The sequence below is a fragment of the Platalea leucorodia genome (assembly GCF_965183815.1).
Source record: "Platalea leucorodia genome assembly, chromosome: 3".
Lineage (NCBI taxonomy): Eukaryota > Metazoa > Chordata > Aves > Pelecaniformes > Threskiornithidae > Platalea > Platalea leucorodia.
In genome coordinates, this window is record NC_138825.1 from 111,277,887 (window position 1) to 111,299,872 (window position 21,986).

General features: G+C 46.0%; 1 protein-coding gene across 1 annotated transcript in view; it reads left to right on the plus strand.

The window, feature by feature from the left end:
• Window positions 1–21,243, plus strand: part of GRHL1 (grainyhead like transcription factor 1) — a gene marked incomplete at both ends in the record, with an annotated part of 41,271 nt that extends 20,028 nt beyond the window's left edge. Inside the window, 8 exons of the mRNA XM_082306197.1 lie at window positions 4,607–4,765; window positions 12,049–12,136; window positions 14,386–14,525; window positions 15,939–15,976; window positions 16,074–16,162; window positions 17,964–18,049; window positions 19,835–19,899; window positions 21,129–21,243. Of these exons, the coding sequence (XP_082162323.1) occupies window positions 4,607–4,765; window positions 12,049–12,136; window positions 14,386–14,525; window positions 15,939–15,976; window positions 16,074–16,162; window positions 17,964–18,049; window positions 19,835–19,899; window positions 21,129–21,243 (780 nt within the window). The remainder of the gene's footprint in view (window positions 1–4,606; window positions 4,766–12,048; window positions 12,137–14,385; window positions 14,526–15,938; window positions 15,977–16,073; window positions 16,163–17,963; window positions 18,050–19,834; window positions 19,900–21,128) is intronic.
• Between the last annotated feature and the right edge of the window lie 743 nt (window positions 21,244–21,986).

A 21,986-nucleotide genomic window follows, 5' to 3' on the forward strand; every position in this document is an offset into this window, starting at 1 on the left:
GAGGTGAATTCAACTTACCTGTCTTCGATTGAAATGAAAGCCATGTGGAGCAAGGTGATCAGACTGGAATAATCCCGAGTCTGTCTGTACCGGGTCTTATCCAGCAGGACGTACAAGACTTTGCATGACGGGGGGATCTGTTACGTGGCCATTACAGTCTTACCCATGCCTGTGTTTGCTGGGGACTGGCCAGAGCTTGCCGTGTGCCAGTACTTACCTGAGTTGCTTGCCGTTACCTATGGCAACCCCAGACATTGTTGATGTGTACCTATATATTGTTGCTTTTCAACTTTGCTTTGCAGTGAGACTGAAGAGGCTGTACAAGATCTAAAGCTCATCTAAAGCTGCTGCATATGTAGCCTTTGGACTAATAAAAATGGCTGGTGCTTTTTGTGTGACAAAAGAGCACGGCGTCCAAGATAAACCAAGGAGAAGAGATCTGGGTATGCAAGCCTTCATTTAAAAAAGGCATCTTTCATCTCGCTGACAGCGAGGTTCCTGGAGCTCTTTGATTGCCCTTTAATTATGGCTGTTTTTCCTGGTTTGTTTGAAAGGCAGATCTTGTTAGAAAAAGGTGCTGTGTGGAAAGAACTTGGCTGTCTCTGCTGCCCTTCCTTGAGGGCACACAGCAGAGCCGCCAGATTAATTTTTTTTTTCTGCGTTATTAAAATGGAAGATTGTTTCTCGTAGATTTGAACGTAGGCACGGTGTGTTTCTCCTGAGTTAGGCGAGGAGAGGCGCGAGTGGTCGGGTGGTTAAAGCAGACTGGGAAGTCATGAGGTCTGGCTCCTTCCCACACTGACTTCCAGCGTGATCCCGGAGGAGCTGCTTTAATCCTTCTGCCTTCGGTCTTTCGCTGTGTGTGGCTGGGCTGCTGCTCATCTGCCACAGAGGAAACCCAGCCTGGTGCTGGGTGGAGGAGGGCCTGTGGTGTGTTGGGGTGAACATCACCAGATCTGGGGGCTTAACAACTCATACCAGCTCACAGGTTTCATGCTGTGTGGTGTTTTATCTTTAAACCTCGCCGCTGTGGAGTCATTTATCTCGATGAGAATCTCGTCTTTCGTTAATAGTAATAAAAAAGCACGAAAAAACCAACAAAAAAGAAATGGAAAATAAAAACTGGCTTTGATTAGGGAGAAAAGCCTGGAAATATGATTCAAATATAGACTAAAGGCTTAACTGCCAAGCAAGCAAAATAACTTGAGAACAGGTTTCTAATCCTTTCAGAAATCTCAGTTTTAAAGAAAACCTGCGTAACTTTGGAGGGCTTGACTCATGTTTGTAAGTGCTGGGGCTTGACAATGCTCTATTTTTAAGTGCTGTCTTTATGTTGAATCTTGGGAGGTGAGATGAAAATGTTTTTTTTAAAAGTAACAACAAATCTTAATATAGCTGAGAATGCGGAACTGCCCTTAGAAAAATAGGTTGGACACATGAAAAGGAATCTTGCTCAGCAGGCTGAAGACGCAGAGCAACTTCTGTGGTTACGTTTTTCTTTCTTCTGGCAATTTTGGGGTGGGGATGTAGCTGGCGCAGTCACTTGGCCTTACGTTTCTTTTCGAACGCAAGTCAAACCTTCCTGAACAAAAAGCACCTGGCTTGAAACTGTTTTAGCACAAACTGGAAAAGCTGTTTGCTACAGCTCTGTTTTTGTGGAACTTGAGGCAACCTGAAGTTGCTCAAAAATAGGAGTTACAGGATGGGTAGGGAGAAGTTGATGATTCTTTTGAGCTGAAATGGCTTTGTATGAACAGGAGAAGACAGGCTGGTGCTCTGTTGCTTCAGAGAGGTGATTAGGTTTTAGTTGTCATCTCCTGCCCAGGGTCCTGAAGACTTAAATGGCATGAAACTGAAGTCACCTGCTTAAAGCCAAAAGCAATCAAATGAGGAGACTCTAAAGTAGGAGGATAATCTTTGTCATCTGACAGGCAATCCCAAATTCCTATGGGATACCCATGCAGCTCTGCTACCATAGCATGGGTCTGTTGTGCTGCGACCAACGCTTCTACCATGAGCCCAGTGTGCTGCATGGGCTTTGCGTGGCTGGTAAGCCATGAAAACTGGAAACATAGACCTGAACTATCTGGTAAAGAAGTGATACTGCTTTCTAGGGAACTGGTGGCCAATGCTGTACGTTGAGTCCACTGGTGTCCAGTGGTTTGAAACTCAAACGAGGGATTTCACAGAAATTTTGAGGCTGTGATGGACCTGCTGGCACGGCTGCTCGGGCACGTTTTCTTGAAGAACGCAGTCATTTCTTCATACAGACGTGAGAGTTGTGTGTGAATATTCAGTATGGGTAAACAAATCTAAAATTAAAATTTAAAATGTAAAAATATGCAAACACCAGAGCTGAGGCTCTTTTTAAAAAACAAAACCCCTGCTCAGGGAACACAATTATTCAGGCTGTGCATACATCTGATTACCTAGCTCCGAAGTGGGTGAAAGCAGCTCTTCAGACTCCTTGAAGCTTTCCCCCGGGGTGTGCCAGCGCTGCGGGCAAAATGCCCTTGTAAAGCTGAAGGTAGCAGAAAGAGAAGGAGGGTGGATAAAAGCTGGCAAAGCCATCATTTGGGTTAGTCTGGGGAAGATTGAGAAGAGCTTATTTTAAAATAATTTTCCTGGCTGCAATTTGGGATGTATTTAATGCTTTCAAAAAAAGTTGTCTTGGAATAGCACGGGTTTGGGATGCTGAGGCACAGGCTGGAAGGCGAGCGGGCATTGCGCGCTGGCTCACCTTTGGCGCTGCTGTCCCTACGTGCTGTCCTGGCTTGGGCCACCGCAGAACAAGCGGCGCAGGCTGGGGTGGCTGGGGATGGGCCTCTGCCGGCGTGCCGCGCTGGCGTGATCTACATGTTGTTTTACACATTTCAGTTCCCCTTGGCACAAGCGGGACTCGGGGGGGGCATTGCCAGCTCTGTGAGACAGTGTGCGTGCACAAGGGGAGGGATGGGGACTGTTGGCCGAGCTGGTGTGCCGGCAGCTGCCTCCCTGCTCTGGGGCAGCTGGGGCTCATAGGGGCTGCAAGAAATTGCATGTGAATCTTGAACATTCAGACAAGTTATTACAAGAGAAGATGCTTATCTATACTATTCTCCTCCCCTCCCCCCCCCCGGCTTGTTCTACTGTGTTATATATGGGGAATAAAAAAAAAGAGCTTATATCCCTAATCTAGTGATAGTTATGATATTTCCGTTTCCCCTCTTTTGTTAAAACTAGTAAAGGATATTGCAGAGCCTGTGTGAAGAAGCCCATGATAAGCGCTTTGCAAAACCACAAATCTAACCCAAACCCCATAGCTTTTCAAAACCCACCTTGAGACTTTGCAACACCGGGCCGGCTCCGGGAGGTGGCACTCGCTCACTGCGGAGGCTGCCCGGCGGGTGCTCTGTGGCAGTAGCACAAGAAGTGAGCGATGGGGCGGTGGGACAGTATTCCTGCAAAATCTCTGGCAAGGCGCTTCTGACTCCCAGGGCTTTGATTTCTTTTATTTTTTTTTTTAGCAGTGGGTTCCCAGCTTTGTTCTTGAGGCGGAGGAGCATAGGCACTGCAGGTCTTGGTAGCTCATAAATTCCTGGTAATTAATCATTACAGCTTCTTCTGAGGCATGCCCATAATGAACGTTGTGTCTGGAGAAAAGCCCTAGCACACAGCAAGCCTATGTTCTGGATACGAAGTACTTTGGTCTTTCAGCTCATACACGCACAAGGATATTTCTTCCTTCCATTAAGCAGCATTGGACTTGTTCCCTGGTTGTCGGTTTGTTTGGTGGTTTTGGTTTGTTTTTTTGTTTTTTGTTTTTTGGTTTTTTTTTTTAGGCGATTAGGAAAATGAAATTAGATATGTTGAAAATCACTCTTAATTCATTTTTCCCATAATTAAATTTTTTGTATTAGAATAATGAAAATTTTACTCTTTCCCTTTTGATCTGAACATTAACAGGGTATTGTAGGTCTTAGTGGGGAATATTTCAAATGGTGTTCATCTTTTTAAGTGTAAAGCCCAGAAACTCTTTCACTGAAATAATAGCATTATTCCTGTGTTTAAAGGTAACATATTGCCTAATGTTTTTTAAAAGCTTTTAATATCATCCAGAAAAAAACAACAACAAAAAACCCAAGTAGTTTCAAGCACAAGCTGTGCTCACAGCAGCTTATGTAAAACTCATGGAAAGCTTTGTTTTAACTTGCCCAAAGTCATGTAAACTTTTCAAAGCATGGTTGTGTTCTTACCAAGATGGTAAAACATTGGCCAGTGAAGGTTGGGTGTAGGAGGATTCCCGTTGCTAAAAGTTTGATGACGACATCTGAGATCTGTTGGGTGGGAATATGTGGGGAAGATGGGCGAGTTTTCATAAAGTGTGGAGAGTTGAAATTCATTCTGGACAAAGTGGGTTTGTGCCCTGTAATGGTTTATATAAAGAATTAAGAATGTCATACCGCTTCTTGGGGATTTTACCTGATCTCTCAGAAGACAGAAGGTCCTGTTTGTGGTGGCAAGGACCAGCACTGAGATCTCAGCGCTCACTTAATAGTCCCTTGCTCGGCGGCCAGCCTGGGGTCTGTGTGTCACTACTGACGGGTGCTGCTTTCCTCTTCTGCAGGTTTTCATTTCTGTGAACTGCCTCAGCACGGATTTCTCCTCTCAGAAGGGAGTTAAAGGCCTGCCCCTGAATCTTCAGATTGACACCTACAGCTACAATAACAGGAGTAACAAACCCGTCCACAGAGCCTACTGCCAGATTAAAGTCTTCTGTGACAAGGTAAGGTTGGGTCAATATGCCAGTGACCCTTTGGGAAAGGCCATTCCACAGCTTAGCAGCTTTTTTCTTTTTTTTTTTTTTTTTTCTTTCCTTCTAATTCTGCTGCTTGCTATTTTGGCTCTCTGAAAACTCCCATCTGTGTTCAGCCTTTGCAATGAAAAAATTTCAACCCCTTCTACTTGGCTCATAGATGTTATGATGACCTCAGATAAATTTGCTGCTCTCAAAATGCTGGAGTGCTGAGAAGTGTTCCTGAGCATTGACTTTGGAGAAAGGTCAGTCAGTGGTGGAGACTGACTGTCAGTACTCCAGACACTGGAAAGCCCTGCAGGGTGCCTTCAGTAGGAGAAATCATTGCAACTGATTGGAGCAAGTGGAGGCTTGTCTTTTTGCCGAAGCTGTGTTGTGTTGGTCCTTTTAAATTTCTTTGTGTGTTCTTACTGCTTTTTTTATTAAAAAACCCAAACAACTTGCACATCTTGTGAACAGAAAATGTTGCTGTTTTCATTGTGCCCCTGTGAGATACAGCAGTATAACGAAGCCCATTTACAAGCTGGATGGGTGCTGTAATTTGACTACTCTGCCTAATGCACTTAGCACACAGAGAATTAACACCTTTCCCAAAGCCACTGTTCACCTGAAGCTGTGAAAGAAACACAGCAGGAGCTGAGCTGAAAGCAGTTGTAAAAACTTAACTGAGTTTACAAAGAAAGGACATTTCCCCAATCTTTGTAACCCGTTCCGCTTGGAACGGTCTTTTGAAGGGCCAGAACAAGTAATGTGCAACGTTACTATTTCCAGAGTGACCAAGATCTTTCTAGGCTGGGATGAGCGCTGCCCAGACTTCCCCAGTCCCTCTTTTGATCACTGAACCACTCTGACGTCCTGTTCTGTTGCATCCTACTTGATTAGAGCCTCTCATTCTTTGCATCCAGACTGCGTCTTCATTGCATGGAGTCTTAAATACCTCTCTGTGCAGCTTACAGGTCTGAGACGGGTTTGTGATCCCCACTCTTGAGTCCTGTGCTAGCTTTGCACCAGTTGCACACTATGCGGTCTGGCCTTGTCATCCCCCAGGGGACTGCTGCAAAGATTAATCTGAGGAGCCATTGCTCTGCCTCTACTTACCTCCCAAAATGTATGGACCCCTCTACAGTCTGCCTCTGTTGTAGCATCCTATTGACTCATCCTGCCATGTTTTATTGTCCATATATATGCTTTTAAATAGGCCCCTCTGCTTTCCTGCATGGTTGGGAGAAGCTGCCTCTAGCTGCCTGCCAGTGTAAAGTTACTTAGTCATCTTCCTTCAAGTGCCTCCTGTTGTGATGATTTCTGCAAAGACTTTACCAGGGAGTTGATGAATGCTCTCCAGAGCTATCTTAAAGACTTGCCAGTAAGCCTAAGAGGCTTGGTTCTCATGGGCTTTCTTCAGGCCTTTCCCCTCCCCCCCTTCTTTTTTTTTTCTTTTCTTTTTCCTCTAAAATGAGACTGAGGCAAGTGTGTCATCTAAAGCTCTTTCATTATCTCGGAGTCTTGTGTGTTATCAACCCGTATTCTCTACAATACCAGTGAGTATAGATTTGCTGCAGGGAAGGGGGCGGATCTTTTACTAATAAGTTGTCCAGTCAATTACTGACACTGTGCTAAACTTACTGACAGGCTCGTGCCACTGCTAATAAGACAAATTGGCTAATAAAAGGGCAGACGTGTAGTCAGTACATAGCTTAAAGGAAACCATTTGAGTCTATACCATAAGTTTCAGCAAATCTAGTAGTACAGTAATGCCAGTGTATCTTTTATTTTCCTTCGGGATTTTGACCTTTTCTCCTGCTTTATTCCTCCAGATACTTTGCAAATTGTACCTGAATTAAAAGAGGAGGGAGGAAAGGAGGAAAGATTACTTTTCTGTATTTAGTCTGGCTGTTGTTCATTCTGTGAACATGCAGCCAATGTGAGGCTGGTGCCTGAAGATTCTGCAATTTGTATTTTTAGAAAGGGTGTTGAAGTTTGCTGCCTTTCAGATCCCGTCTGGGTCCGGCAATGAGAGCTGGGGACAGAGGCCAACAAGCCGAGTACTATTTGTCACCGCATTGAATCAGACTCTGTACTCAAATGCTTGTTTGAGGCACGGGGCGAGTTCTCCTGTGAGCAGACCTGTGACTCGTTGTGGTGGGTTGACCCTGGCTGGATGCCAGGTGCCCACCAAAGCTGCTCTGTTGCTCCCCTCCTCAGCTGGGCAGGGGAGAGAAAATATAACGAAAGGCTCATGGGTCGAGATAAGGACAGGGAGAGATCACTCACCAATTACCATCATGGGCAAAACAGACTCGACTTGGGGAAATTTAATTTATGGCCAATCAAAATCAGAATAGGATAATGAGAAATAAAACCTAATCTTAAAACACCCTCCTCCCACCCATCCCTTGTTCCGGGGCTTAACTTTACTCCTGATTTCTCTGCCTCCTCCCCCCTGAGCAGCGCAGGGGGACGGGGAATGGGGGTTGCAGTCAGTTCATCACACGTTGTCTCTGCTGCTCCTTCCCCCTCAGGGGAGGGCTCCTCACACTCTTCTCTGCTCCAGTGTGGGGTCCCTCCCACAGGACACAGTCCTCCATGAACTTCTGCATTGTGAGCCCTTCCCACGGGCTGCAGTTCTTCACAAACTGCTCCAGCGTGGGTCCCTCCCACGGGGTGCAGTCCTTCAGGAACAGACTGCTCCAGCGCGGGTCCCCCATGGGGCCACAAGTCCTGCCAGCAAACCTGCTCCAGTGTGGGCTTCCCACGGGGTCACAGCCTCCTTTGGGCATCCCCCTGCTCTGGTGTGGGGTCCTCCATGGGCTGCAGGTGGATGTCTGCTCCACCATGGAGCTCCATGGGCTGCAGGGGCACAGCCTGCCTCGCCATGGGCTTCACCAGGAGCTGCAGGGGAATCTCTGCTCCAGCGCCAGGAGCGCCTCCTCCCCCTCCTTCCTCACTGACCTTGGTGTCTGCAGAGCTGTTCCTCTCGCATATTCTCACTCCTCTCTTGAACTGCAGTTGCCCCCCCCTTCTTAAATATGTTACCCCAGAGGCACTACCACCATTGCTGATGGGCTTGGCCTTGGCCAGCGGCAGGTCCATCTTGGAGCTGGCTGCCATTGGCTGTATCGGACATCGGGGAAGCTTCTGGCATCTTCTCATGGAAGCCACGCCTGCAGCCCCCCTGCTACCAACACCTTGCCACACAAACCCGATAGACTCCTAGACCCCAATGCTGGCCATCTTCTTCAGGCTCCTGTAAGAACACTGGCATTTCAGAAGGAGCACCCATTTTCTGCTGTGCTTTGAATCTTAGGTAATCGGTCAGCTGGTCTTGAATGTTTACAGGATCATCGTTACTATAGTATCCACACGTATTGCAGTCCTTAATGTGTTTGTGCTCATGTGGCCGCTCTCACCTGTAGAAGTGCTGTTATCCACGTGTTCTTCGTGGAGGGCCAAGTCTATAGTGTGGAGGTCTGCTGGAAAAAACAGCACAAAATGATGATGCCGTGGCCACTTAACAGGGACGGCTCTGCGTAGGTCCCCTTTATTCCCTTGTCTGTTACGGCTGTGCTTGCATTGCACACCTGAACTGACTTTGAACCCAGACGCTGGCATGGCTGTCCTCTGCTGTCTCTCTTTTTCTGTGTACAAATCGATAGATGTCCTACGAAAGGTCAAACAGTTTAGTTAATGTTGTGTGGTGGCCTTTGCGTGGGAAAGGAGTGAAGGAGGAGGGTCCCCATGCTTGGGGTGGAAGGGAAAGCTGCTAATACTTGTTTCTAGTTTTTGGCTGCTGCCTGTCAGACCAAGTTTCTTCATGCGTTTCTGTCTTCCCCTTCGCGCGCTCTCTGTGGAAAGGGGGTCCGCAGGTGCCCAGGACGTTTGATTTTCATCTAATCCTATGTGGCTTCAAGACCTGAGTAAAGCAGTATGAGCGTAATGGTGTCATCCTGTAGCATGTTACAGCATAAGCTTCGTTCAGGCTTGGCCCAGCAATGTTTGGGCTGTGCAGGGGTGGGGGTGACCCATCCCAGAGGAAGACAACCTCTGCTGTAAATGGTGCCTCAGCTAGCATGCATATGGGGAAGATTAAATACAGGATTTCACAGGCTACAGCTAGTGTTGTCCTCTGGGACCTGCTGTGACTCTTGTAGCGATGGGCAGTGCTGTGGGAAGGTTTTTGTGGGAAGGTAGGAACCAGTGAGAGAGATGGTGCAAGACAGCTGGAGGCAGCATTGATGCAGATGTGCAACAATCCTTCTGTTGCATGATCACAGAATCATAGAATGGTTTGGGTTGGAAGGGAGCTTTAAAGATCATCTAGTCCAGCCCCTCTGTTGTGGGCAGGGACATCTTCCATGCGATCAGGTTGCTCAGAGCCCTGTACAGCCTGGCCTTGAACACCTCCAGGGATGAGGCATCCACAACCTCTCTGGGTAACCTATTCCAGTGTCTCACCACCTTCATTGTAGAAGAATTTCTTCATGTGCAATCTAAACCTACCCTCTTTCAGTTTAAAACCACTGCTCCTTGTCCTGTCACTACAGGCCCTGGTAAAAAGCCTTTCTCCATCTTTCTCATAAGCCCCCTTTATATACTGAAAGGCTGCTATAAGGTCTCCCTGAAGCCTTCTCTTCCCCAGGCTGAATAACCCCAGCGCTCTCAGCCTGTCTTTCATAGCAGAGGTGTTCCATCCCTCTGATCATCTTTGTAGCCCTCTGAACCTACTTGAACAGGTCCATATCTTTCTTGTGCTGGGGACCCCAGAGCTGAACACAGAACTCCAGGTGGGGTCTCACCAGAGCAGAGGGGCAGAATCACCTCCCTCGACCTGCTGGCCACGCTTCTTTTGATGCAGCCCAGGATATGGCTGGCTTTCTGGACTGCAAGCGCACACTGCCAGCTCATGTCCAATTTTTGGTCCGTCATCATCCCCTGGCAGCTCAGCCGCTGGGGCCACAGGGCAGGAGAAGAGCTTGAACAGTTCATGGGCTGTGCGCCAGCGCTGCACCCAGCACGAGAGGGCGTGCAGAGAAGTGCCAGGGAGCAGCCCTCCGTCTTCGGAGCACAACCGACTGGCGCAGCCCTGGTGCGGAAGCGGGGAGTCCCGTGGTGCCATGAAGGGCCCAGGTCCCACTGTGCTGTGACTCGACATCGCGTGCTGTTCCTGCATCTCTGTCGCTTATCAAATACGTGTTTCTCTGCGGGAGGGAGGGATGGCAGTTCTCCCCAAAATGTTGCTTCCCTTTCTCAGCCCAAGAGTCCATTACACAATTGGAGACTTTGAGGGAAAGAACAACAAAAAATAACCCTGCAGCCTTTAACACATAGACAAGAGTGTGAAATCTTGTTTTTCAGACTGTAGGCTGTTCTCTAGGTGATGAAGTTGGAAAAACCTCTTTTTACAAGCTTATTTATTCTGTAATTGCGGAATACAGGATTGCCAGTATCTTTTCTTCAAAAGCGTCTGATCCTGGCTGTCACTGAGCTCTGCTGACAAGGCGGAAAAGCCTGTTATCAAGGCATGACTTTATTTTTTTTATGTGGGTTTTGAAATGTGTTTACTCGGGCCCCTGTAGCCTGGAACAAGTTGACTTTCAAGCAGAACTCTGGCTGTAGGTATGGAACAGTAGAGGTTTTCTCAAAATGCGTGCTTTTGATGGATTAGCCCGTTCTCCACAAGGAAGCAGGTGCTGTTCTGTAGCACAATGTTTGAGTAGCAGAACTTCATTATTTCCACATGAAAGGTAAAAAACAGGTCTGGAGCCAAATCTGATCTTTCTGCTGTCAAGCTGAGATGTTGTCACTGTTCTGGTAAGGCAGTTCACAGAAGGGTGCAGGTCTAGCTGTGCTGAGGTTTCAGTGGGATGTCTTTACTACAGTGGGCTGTATCAGCTTTATGGGGTCAAGCAAAGCTGGCAATGCCTCTGTCTTCATTAGTAATTTTTCTCTTCTTTACAGCAGCTGCCTGAAGCTGCTTGTGTCCCTGTTGTTAGGTGGGAGAAGAGGTGATATATGTTAATGCACGTCAAATATCTAGGCTAATTTTCCTTTTTATTGCTAGTGCAGGCATGCCCACTGCTGCCCAGCAGGCATGGGCATCCTGTCACCTACAGGGTGTTGATTTACGGGGGGTTAGGAGGGCTGTTGCCCTTCTCCCATGCTGTGTCCTGTTAGGTACCATTTCCCACCCCGTCGCCACATGCTTTTTGACATCTCACTTCCCATAGCTAATCTAGTCTTTCCCCAAGCACCGTGCAAGGATGTGGGTGTGTTTTGGCAGCTTTGCAGGAGTGAGAATGAGAAATAATGGCTTCCTGTGGCCAGATAACTGTTACCTTTTACCCTGCTTTGCAGGAGGGTGCTGGGAGACAGGTAGAGCTTGTGTATACCAGTTTGGGCAGTGATCTGGTGGTGGCACCAGGATTGAGTGTTGGGGATCTACTGTGGGCTTATCACCTCATGCAATTGGCAATGTGACATCTCTGACTTAACCCACAGTCACGTATGAGGTCTGGGCAGAGCTGGAGGAATGAACACGATTCCAATACAAACTTCCTTCCTTCCTTCTCTCTCTCTGTCATAGCTGCCTGCACCTTGCAGAAAATATGGCTCTCCCCACTGCTGCTTGCTTTGGAGGGCCATGGAGGAACTGTGCAGGCATGAACCCACTTAGGTATCTGTGGATTCCACCATAGCCTGGCCCTGATAAAAAGAGAAGAAATAATGTCTTCTTTAAAATGATGCATGGCTACAGCTTGAGATCGGTGAAGGCTGGTATAACTGCTGCCGACTCCATGTGCAACGTGCAGGAAGGTATCTTGCACTTGGTGATCCAAGTGTGGCGTGACTTTTGTACATCAGGATTTAATGACAATCTAGTGAACTCTTAAACTGAGGGAACTTGCTTTTTTTTTTTATTGTTTTAAACACCTCAGATGTATTTTTATCTCACACTTTATACAGTTGCTATAGCTGTGGGTATCTTTTGTCATCGTATCCCCATCTGACTTGAAAGAAAAGCAAGGGTTTGCATCTTAGCTATGGTTGTTGGATTTCATTAGTTGACAAGACTCAAAAGTAAACAGATCTCAAAGTTGGCACACTCTGGCAAACCTGCAGCTCAGGTACCATGGAGCTCCACAAACACAGCTCTGGAAGAATCAGTGGTCCTGCCTCTGCAGCTGAAAACCCCCCAAAAAAACTAAAAACACCTTCTCTCTCCCCCCCTTCCCTTCCCTTAATCTCTTGTCTGGCAGGGAGCAGAGAGGAAGATCAGGGATGAAGAGCGAAAGCAAAGCAAAAGAAAAGGCAAGTGCACTGACCCCAGCTCTCAGTTGAATGCCTGTAAGTAGAAATTATTCCATCGGTATTTTAAATAGTAGATCTCATTTTGGTTACAAATAACTTGTGCAGTAGATCTCTTAAGTCATTTTTTTATCTGCTATGGAATAGCGCTTGTTTTAAGTGCTTATGGAGTCATTAATTGTGTTTTGCAACATACTGGGTCACTTAGGACTTCACTTCTACGTAGTTCTTCCTGTCCAAGACAGGGTCCTGCTGTGTATTCAATCAGGTATGGGTTTTAGCAGTTGAAGTGGCAGGGTGAGGGTGGGATTTCTGGGCACTGCTGGAGCCCCTGCAGCTCCAGGTGCTGCGAGAACTGGAGCTGTTCGAAATGATTCCAGCTTGATCCTAAACTTAGGCTTTAACTTACGTTAAAAATGTGTTTACAACGCTGCAGCAAGGCAGTGGCAGCCTTGGGACTGAGCCTCCACCCTCCCAGCCATTCTTCTAGAGCAAAGTGGTCCTTAGTAAATAATTTCAATAGAAGTTGCTTCTGCACATACGAAAGATGTGAAGGCGTCAGCACCGTAGCATGTCAACTTCTTCCTGCTGAGCATCTTTTCCTTTAACTGCTGCAGATGACTGCAGCAGATCCTGTGTTTGGATGACTAGTTATTCACCAGCAGAGCTCCTTAGAGAAAGATGTGTCTCCCTGTTCTTCCTTTGCACGGGGCAGGTGCGTGCTCTCCCCGGCTCTGCTCAGTGTGCTTGTCGGAGCTGTGCTACTAACAGTCCAACTGGTTCAACAGGCATGCACCTCACAGCTTGCTGGGCAGGATTTTCCTGACGCAGCAGGTACAGGCTGCTGGAGCAGCTTCAGAAGAAGATAATGCTACAAGGGAACCCATTTGCTCAAGGGCAGTTGCAGAAAGGGCTGGGGTTTTGGGTTTTTTCCCCGAAGTACATCATGAAAGGTAGGTTTAGCACACTGTTAGCATTTCACAAATGTAGTAGCCCCAACGGCTCCTAAAAGATTAGTGCATGCAGCCCTTTGCGTAATGGCTGGAAAGCACAAACAGTTTCAATACAGATTTCCAGGATCTTATGATTTTACAAAAGCTGCTTTCCAATATGAATTTCCTAGGCTTGGGATTAGCCTGATGTGTCCTTTGTTTTCCTGGAAAGTACAATCCATTGCTATTCTTGCGTGGGAAGTTTTTGATTGCTTTAAGCCATAAGCTGTTATACCCACCTCCAGGATCACAAACGCCATGCGCGCATGGACTCATCAACAGCAGAAATAGTTTGTGGCTTTTGGTCAAAGTTATTTTTACAGGGATTGAGCAATCTTGAAAAAAAAAATCAAGTTTTGCAAGGGAAGAAAAAGTATATTTTCCACTAGGGACATGAGAAATGAAGTGTTTCGTTTGCAGTTAGTTTGACCCAAAACTGAAATGTTTCCTCTTTGTAAAATGAAGTCTTCAGTTGGGGTCAGTCTGACATGAACGTGTCTGAAGTGCAGCTTAAGGCACCTCCTGCCTCCCTCTCTCCCAAGCGGGTCTTTGTGGGTGAAGTCTGTCCACTTGGTGTCTTGTGTCACGTCAGCTGGAGCATCGTGAGAGCCGAAGTGCTCCGTGGGAGGCAGTCCTGGTCCTGCTCGGGGTGAACTGGGGTCTGGCAGCTGGAGGTGACCAGGATGAACAAAAATGTAAAATTTGAAAGTGTGGAATCAAAATGTAACTCTAAATGTAGCATCTTGCAAGAAACAGTATTTGTACCACCTCTGTAGTGTGATAGCGCTTCTGTGGTGCTGTTTCTTTGAGAGGCTCCCAACTGGAACCATGTGGGTTGCAAGGTGTCTCTTTGTTTGTCTTTCTGCCTTCCTGGTATAGGAAATCTGGCAACCTTTTGAGAAAACAGACAGGGAGAAGGGGGGACTTGGACGAGCTTTTGCCCTCTGTTTGGATGGTTTGCTTGGTACGTGGGACACCAAGGTTCCTCTGTTGGCATGAATGGCGAGACCATTCCCCAGCCCAGTTTAATATCTGAACAAAGTCAAGCAGGTCCCTTGCAGAGATGGAGCAAACTTCTTCTGCTCTGTGGAACAGGGTGTTTTCTCAGAGTCTGGGCTCTCATCTGAGAGATAAGACAACCCGGGTTCAAACTTCTCTACCACAGGAGCTTCTCCCTTTGACCCAGACTGCAGAGTACCCTTCTTCAACAGCATATGTGCCTTTTAAGTGATGTAGGAAAGCCGCAGCCCCGTCAGTGCCTTCACTATCCTCTGTTCCAATCTTTGCTCTCTGCAGTTTCTGATGTCAAAGTGCCCATGCTTCCCTCACACAAACGTACGGACATCACCATCTTCAAGCCCTTCATGGATCTAGACACTCAACCTGTCCTTTTCATTCCTGACGTTCACTTTGCAAATCTTCAGCGTGGGGCTCACGTAAGTAAAGCTCACGGGTGTGGGGGCGAGGAGCCTGTGGGATGTAGTTGCAAAAAGCCAGGGATGCATACATATGAAATGACAGACTGTCTGCATTGGTGCTGTAAACAAATACAGGCTGAGTCTCATGTGAGCAAGAGATGTTGCTCCTAGACGCATTGGCTCAAGTTAACCGGGGATGTTTTCTGATTAAATTATTTTCCTATGAACTCCTGTTTCCATGATCCTGAAAGGATTTTTCCACCAGATCTCCAGCCGAGAGTTCATTGAACGAACTGCAGGCTGGCTTTCTCTTGTAAAGTCCGCTGGGTTCCTGCTGCGCTGCTGTAGACTGTGGGCTCCTCCAGCCCGCTGCTGCAGGGTGAAAATCCGCTCTGTGGAACTGGCAAGTGTGTCAGCTCTGTGATCCGCTGCCAGAGCGCCCTGCCTCAGCGTTCCTGGAAAGTCCCAGCTGACAGGAAACTGGAAGGGAAAAAATTAGAGTGCAACCAAGTTTCAAAATCTTGAACTTTACTGTGCTGGGAGTTCTGGCATGCTCTAACGTAATCTAAATGTTACTTTTTAAGAGCATAGCCTAAGTTCCTAGCAGGGATGGAGAACAAACTTGCATCCGTAAGGCTGAGTTTTCCGCATGTTTTCCTACGAAGGCTCTAGTGCTGAGATCTGTCAGAAGACTACGCCAGTCCAGATGGAAAGCTGGTTAGCTCTTGTACGTTACTGCCTCTCTCGTTTGAGGTCCTTTAATTTCACTGTATGAAAAAAGGTAAAGAAGATGCTTACTGGCTTTTGGGAGATTGAGCCAAAGTGTTGTTTGGTACAGGGTTCAAAGATAACAAGAGGAAATTAATTCTAGTTCTGGATAAAATTTTCACAACCCTAAGTGCAAGTATTGTTTGTGTATTAAAATGAAGGCCAATGTTTATTGCTCGGACCAAAGTATCTGACTTCTAGTAGTGTAGTTGTGGCTGGCTCCCTACTTGACAGCCTTGGTTTCCCCTACGTCCTGTACTGATGTGGCTACGAGTGAGTTGGGTGGGTGAGCCATCTGCCTGTCCCTTGCAGCGCCTGCCGTGGGCTCAGAGGTTCCCTCTCCTTCAGCGCGATGCTGTTGGACCTCTGCTCGTGCCAGGTGCAGCAGGATTGTTGTTCTATGCCAGTGACGCTGTAATGCAAACAGAGCTATTGCTAAGTCGCTGTTAACAGGTAGCACTTAGAGGGACGGGGAGAGCATTGCTGACAAGACCATGTTAGGCCAGTTAATGGGTCTGTCCTTATGCAACTTTGTTTTGTAGCGTTCGGAGCCCTTTGTAGTGTTTTCCGAGGACTGGGTACCACATAAGGTTCTCACTAGTTAGCTAATTCAGTGTGTGTTTTTCTGCATATGACAAGAAAATCTCCCCTTTGTTTTAAAAGGTCCTCCCTGTTGCTTCAGAAGAACTGGAGGGTGAAAGGTAAGAGCTGCACTACTTCAGCCTTCTTGCCCTCAGACGAAGGGGTAAGTCCCTGTAGTGGTACCACTGCTAACTTTTTGTCTTGTCACAACGACAGTTCCAATCTGAAGAGAGGAGCCTATATCGGTGAAGAGGACTTCATTGCTACTCCAAATAAGATGGCCAGAATAGAAGAACCAAAAAGAGGTATTATTTTCTTCTTTCAGAGACTGAATTATTGGTGTATTTGTCCATCAGGATAGAGATGTGCATCTGAGGTTGAAGAGTTGTTTTAATTTATTTTGGAGTATACTTCAGCCTGATTTTTCTGGCTTTGAGTAGTAATAGAAAGAGTTTGTACATCAGGATGTAGTTCAGCTACGCAAATCTTCTACAATGTCAGAATTTCTGGGTTTCTCTGCCAACTCAGACACCGGTTGGCTCTGAACCTGTAAGGAAAGAGACTCAGAGGAGGTGAGCAGCTTACCAGTCTCCTTGGTGGATTGAGGAAGAGAATTCATCACGTAATCCACTACAAAATACTTTTGAAATCTTCTCTAGGACTTTAAGCAACAAATGCCAAGAACTGGCTGTGGGTATAAAACTGTTGCATCTTTCGTGGTGTTGGAAAATGGGCTATTCACCGCTGAAAGCCAGACTGAGAGAACATTCTGCTTATTTTTAACCTGTTGTCAGCCTTTGCAATTTGATGTGGGATTGGATATTGCTGTGGTGTTGTGGAAGGAGATGAGAGGTCCCTTTGGAGATGGTGTAGAAGATTACCTGCTTGATGACAGTTGTGTGTGGAAGGACCACAACAAAGCTCAAAGGATTAAAAAAGGAGGATTAAACTTGTGATGCGGTGAAGGTTAAGTCTAGCAAGTCTGACCTTAGTGGGGCTGCACTTCTGTAGTCTGGATAAACTAGTGAGGAAGGATGGATTTTAAAAAAGGAAATTAGACTTCTTGGTTTTTCTTGTTGCTCTGTGCCATAAAATGAGACCCATGGGATTCTCTCTCCTTTGGCTGGTGTATCATCCGACCTGCGCTGTAACTGAGAGTGTGTGCTGTCTTCATTTTTTAAATCTACGGTCCTTCTTTAAACCTGCCTTTAGTGGAGGAAATCCGTCAAGGTCCTGTGCTGTCCCAAGTTCACCTTGTTCCATTAGATATGCCAGTAATCGTTCCGTGTTGCAGGTGTGTCAAAGCTGTGGCTGAGGAACCCTTGTAAACAATCCAGGCTGCAATACCTAGTCATTAGAAGATGGATTAAAGGCGGCAAAGCTGTTAAAGTCCAAACTTTCTTGCTCTCATGGCTTATTCCTCAGCCTTAATGCAGTTTTTAATGAGGCGGCTGTTACATACAATGACTCTCTGGTAGCTTGAGAACGCTAGGGATGCTTACCTAATTGGGTTTCTTATTCTTTCGTTCCCCTCCTAGCAGGAGACTAAGTCTGCATTATATGTCAGCTGTGGTGGTATGAGTGTTACTGAAACATGGCAAGGGATAGGGAGAGAGATGAGACAGCGTAGGAGGAGCAGAGGACTGTACAAATAAATTATTTAAAAATGAGGAGGTGGCCAGGATGGCTTCACCTGCTGTGGTAGCATCTGTCAAATCATTCTATTGCGCAAAGTCTTACGGCAAATGACCTGTGAGATACGGAGGGACCTAAGAGTCTCAAAGCTCCGTGTTTCATGTTCGTCCTTTCTGTGTTTCAAATATGGCCTTTTTTCAAATAATAGAGAAAATATCTAATAGAAATTTTAAAGTATTTTGACAGTAAAGATGCTTGAGCATGCAGTATTTGTGTGTGCAAAAAGTATGTTTTGAGCTAACCTAGCTATGCATGTTCACGATGCAGTCTTCAATGTACAGTGAATGTATGTATGTATGTCTCTTCATAAGATCCTCAATGTATGTTACTGTGTGCTTAGCCACTATCATATACAGATCTCTTCTGAGGAGCAATTATGCAGTTAATTCCTCTCTCCAATTTGCCTTTCAGTCTTGTTGTATGTCCGAAAAGAGTCAGAGGAAGTCTTCGATGCACTAATGTTGAAGACACCATCTCTGAAGGGTCTAATGGAAGCGGTAAGTAATAAGGCTGTTTTACAGTCCTTGCCTCCAGTTTGAGAAGAAGCGAGTGTAGTCCCTGGCTATCCAGTCCTTACACACTGGACGGTCACAGGAGCTAGACTCTTAATTGCAGCTTGTGTCCACATATCCCTGCTCTTCTGGATAAGAAGCATAAGGCTGATTTCCTTTCAATAATATGGAAATTAATGTAAATAATGCTTTAATTCATTATTAAGGGACTTCAGGAAGCTTCCTTTTTAAGTACCTTACCCCACATCTGTGGCGTCTGGGTGTAAAAAGGTGTTTCTCAGCCTTCCTGAAAATCCAGGTGTGTCAAGCTTGATGATACCTGAGATAGTCCCAAAATGACAGGCGCTGCTGGAGAGAGCCTTCTAGGCTTGCTTCTTATGCAGGCCCTGCTTTGGCCAAGCTCTAGAAGCAGCTGTGTAGGTGTTTTCCTAGCTGCATCAAAAACCGGTCAACAGAGTCCTGCTGTAGATGTCCCTCTTGTCAGAGTGTATTTTAATTAGAAGATGGAGTGATTTCCATAATGTGTTCAGTGACTTGGGTTTATTTCAGTCTTTCAAAGCCTGTTTTGGGGGCCTCCCCTCCCCTTTCACAACCTGCTTGTGAAGAGCTCCAAGTCCCAGCTCCCGAGTGTGCTTGAAGACTTATATATATGTGCACATGCGTGTGAAATTGTTCTCTGGTACTTGACTTCCAAAATAGCCTTCCACTGCCCCTGCTGCTGCAGTGCCGCAAAGGAAATAGAGAGCTTAACTCTGAGGAATGGTGTAATGTTTGGCACGAGCTCAAAACTGACGTTTCTAGCTGCCTGTTTCTGTGACTAATGCCTCGTCGATGCTCAGAGGACGGAGGCTTTGGGGCTGTACAGCCAGCTCTTGCCATTAGCTTTAGGACCCAGAGATGGTTCTGCAATCTGAAGCTCTCTCTTCCTGGCTGTGGGGCTTTGCCAGCACAGGCAGGCTGGAGGTGGGGGCTGACGGGGAGGGGGATGGAAGGCTGTGAAGTCCTCCCTTACCCCATGGTCCTGAAGTGAAGCTGCACCTTTGTTGTTTCACTTGGACTTCTTAAAGCCAGGAACCAAGAGCTCATAACTGTAGCTTGGAGGAAACCCCTCTGTGCTTTCGTGTCCTGAAACGGCGTATGGGTTTGGTGCTTGCTGTTGGTGTGATAGAGCAATTTGCCAAAGTAAACCAGGCTTAGGTTACTGACCTCATGACTTTCTGGAGGTTTGTACGGTGAAGTGGCCGTGGTTAGTGGCTGTAGTTTCACACTGAGGTCACCCTGCTGGGTAAGGGGACATTTCTGATCAGCTCCTGTCCTTAGCAGCAGAGGTCTTTGCTCTGTTACTATTTTCTTCCTGCACCAGCCGCTGTGATGACTAGTTTTCACTTGATCCCTCTGACACTGAATTTAAAAATGGTTTTTGGTATGCTAAGAGGAGAGAGAGCCAAGAGAGGATGAGAACCAGGGTGTGGGGCGGTCTTTTAATGCGTGGGCTTTTTGGTGTGGGGGCAGGGGGTTGCTGTATGAGAAGTCAGTGGCCAGCTTTAGAACATGATTAAATTTTTTGCACAGAAGTTGGCAAACTGCAGAGGAGGGGTTCTCATCTGTAGGCTTATGCTATAGTTCAGGATTTAGTATTGCCTTTATAGGGCAGAGCAGTTGTTTCCATCTGGTGACTTTTTTTTTTTTGTTCCTTTCTGTAAAATAGTAAGTGGAAGACAGTGCCAGCAGTCTCCTTGCTTCACCAATGCTTGCTTTCTTTTGTTCTAGATATCTGACAAGTATGACGTTCCTTTTGATAAAATAGGAAAAATCTTCAAAAAATGTAAAAAAGGGTGAGTATGTACCTATGCAGCGACTGTCTGAGAATATGAACTCCTTTCTTCAAACCCGTAGGTGAATCTGCTTTACGATTCCTTCATGCACTGCACGTATGCAAATGCCATTTGCAGATACGTGTGTGTGCACACAACGTACACACGTTCCAACATCATACACAGAGCTGAAGACCGGAAGGGTCCTATAGAAATATGTAGTCTGACTTCCTGGGTAAATACAGGTCCCAGAACCTCTCTGAGATAATTGCTGTTTGAATCAAAGTTGATCGTGTCAGAAAAAGAAGAGTTCAGTTTGTTTAAAGACTACCAGTGACGGCGAACCTACTTCAACCCATGTTAAATTGTTCCAGTGGTTAACTGTACTCCCTGTGTCTGCATTTGGCTACAGTTACTAAACCCGGTTGTCTTTTTGTGGGCTAAATTGAAGAGAACTTTACCGTGAAGTGCCTGTTCCCCACAGAGGCCACACTCCCCCATCTTTTTTATTTTGTAGCATAAATAATTGAATTCCTGAACATTGTCTGCTTTTGTTTTACCTTTTAATCTCTCAGTAATTTTCTTGGTTTTTCTCTGAAGTCACTTTGGTGCCTCAGCCCCTTCCCCAAAGCCCCTCTGGCCAGAAAATTATGTCCTTTAATCACCTTTGGAATGTGATTTCAAGGGTTGTGCTTTCATAGCAGAATTACCCCACCAGAATAACTGCAAAAGTTTCGAATTGATGGTAGCTATACCACTGCCAAGGACAGCTTTGTGCGTGTGTGTGTGGACACGCACACTCACATGTGTGGTGCACACAAACACACAGATATTGACCTTTCTGGCAAATAAAAGAAGTGGCCAAGCATCGGCGGTTTCTTCCCTGAAAGCTCTGTAGGGTTTTGTGCTGATTGTTTATACTGTCAAACAAACCAGTTCAGAGCCCCAAGGTTGCCCAAGTGTCTGCAGCTTCAGAAGGATTTCTGCCAGTTCCAAGATCTCTCTCCCTCCCTGGTCCAGGAGCCAGAATTAACCCTTTCATTCAGATCCTAGAAACACAGCTGCAAGCCTTGATGGCAGGTGTGGGTAAGGTCAGCTAGATCTGCTGTAGGAAGCAAGGAGTGAGAGATAGGTGAGCAGGGATCTTGCATTACCGCTGGGCAGTCCGGGCTCTCTGAGGTTTGAGGGCGCGTTCGCTGTCTTTGACATTTAGAACTGTAATATATCCCTGATTTATTTTATTTTTCCAGAATTCTGGTCAATATGGACGATAACATCGTGAAACACTATTCTAATGAAGATACCTTCCAGTTACAGATTGAAGAAGTTGGAGGATCTTACAAGCTCACTCTGACAGAGATCTAAAATCACGGATGCTCTGTGGATTTTAAACAAAGGTCTCAAGTGAACATTTTCCCATAATTTAGTATGTTGGGCAAAACACTAATCACCTTCTCCAGAAGAAAGCCAGGTGTTGACTTGTTCTGGGGAGCAGAGCAGTGGTTTTGCTTAATACATTTGTGTGTCTGTTCGTTCCAAAGAACATTGTAATGCTCATGACCTTATTTGCACTTGAAATGAGCGAGCAAAAATCAGCGATTAAATAGAGAGCATGTATAAAACACTAGTAAATACGGGAGGGGAAAACTCCTGGAAAGTGGCCTTTTAGAGTGGTGATATCTTATTTATCTATTCAGTAACCATGTTTGAGCCTGTTATCAGCGAATACCATTTTATTGGACTGTTTTCTGCTAGGTTGAGCTGCAAAACTACTAATTGATACTAGTAGGCATTGCGTGCAGGTTGGAGAAAAGTCTTTATAATGTTTACTCTTGAACAGGGCAGACTGTTGAAATCACATGTGTCATTTGGGGGGAATGTAAAACTGCCTTGCTTATGAAGAACTCGCCTTAGTAACTGTGTGAACTCTCATCAGATGAAGCTATATTGTATATAAGTGCAATATATTTTTGAAGGTTTGTAAATGTGTACATACAAGTGATATATAATATATATAAAATATGGTGTTCTGTATATACAGTGAATATATGCAATGAAGCCCATCTAAAAGGATGCCATATGCAAAGAAAACAGATATTTAACGTAGC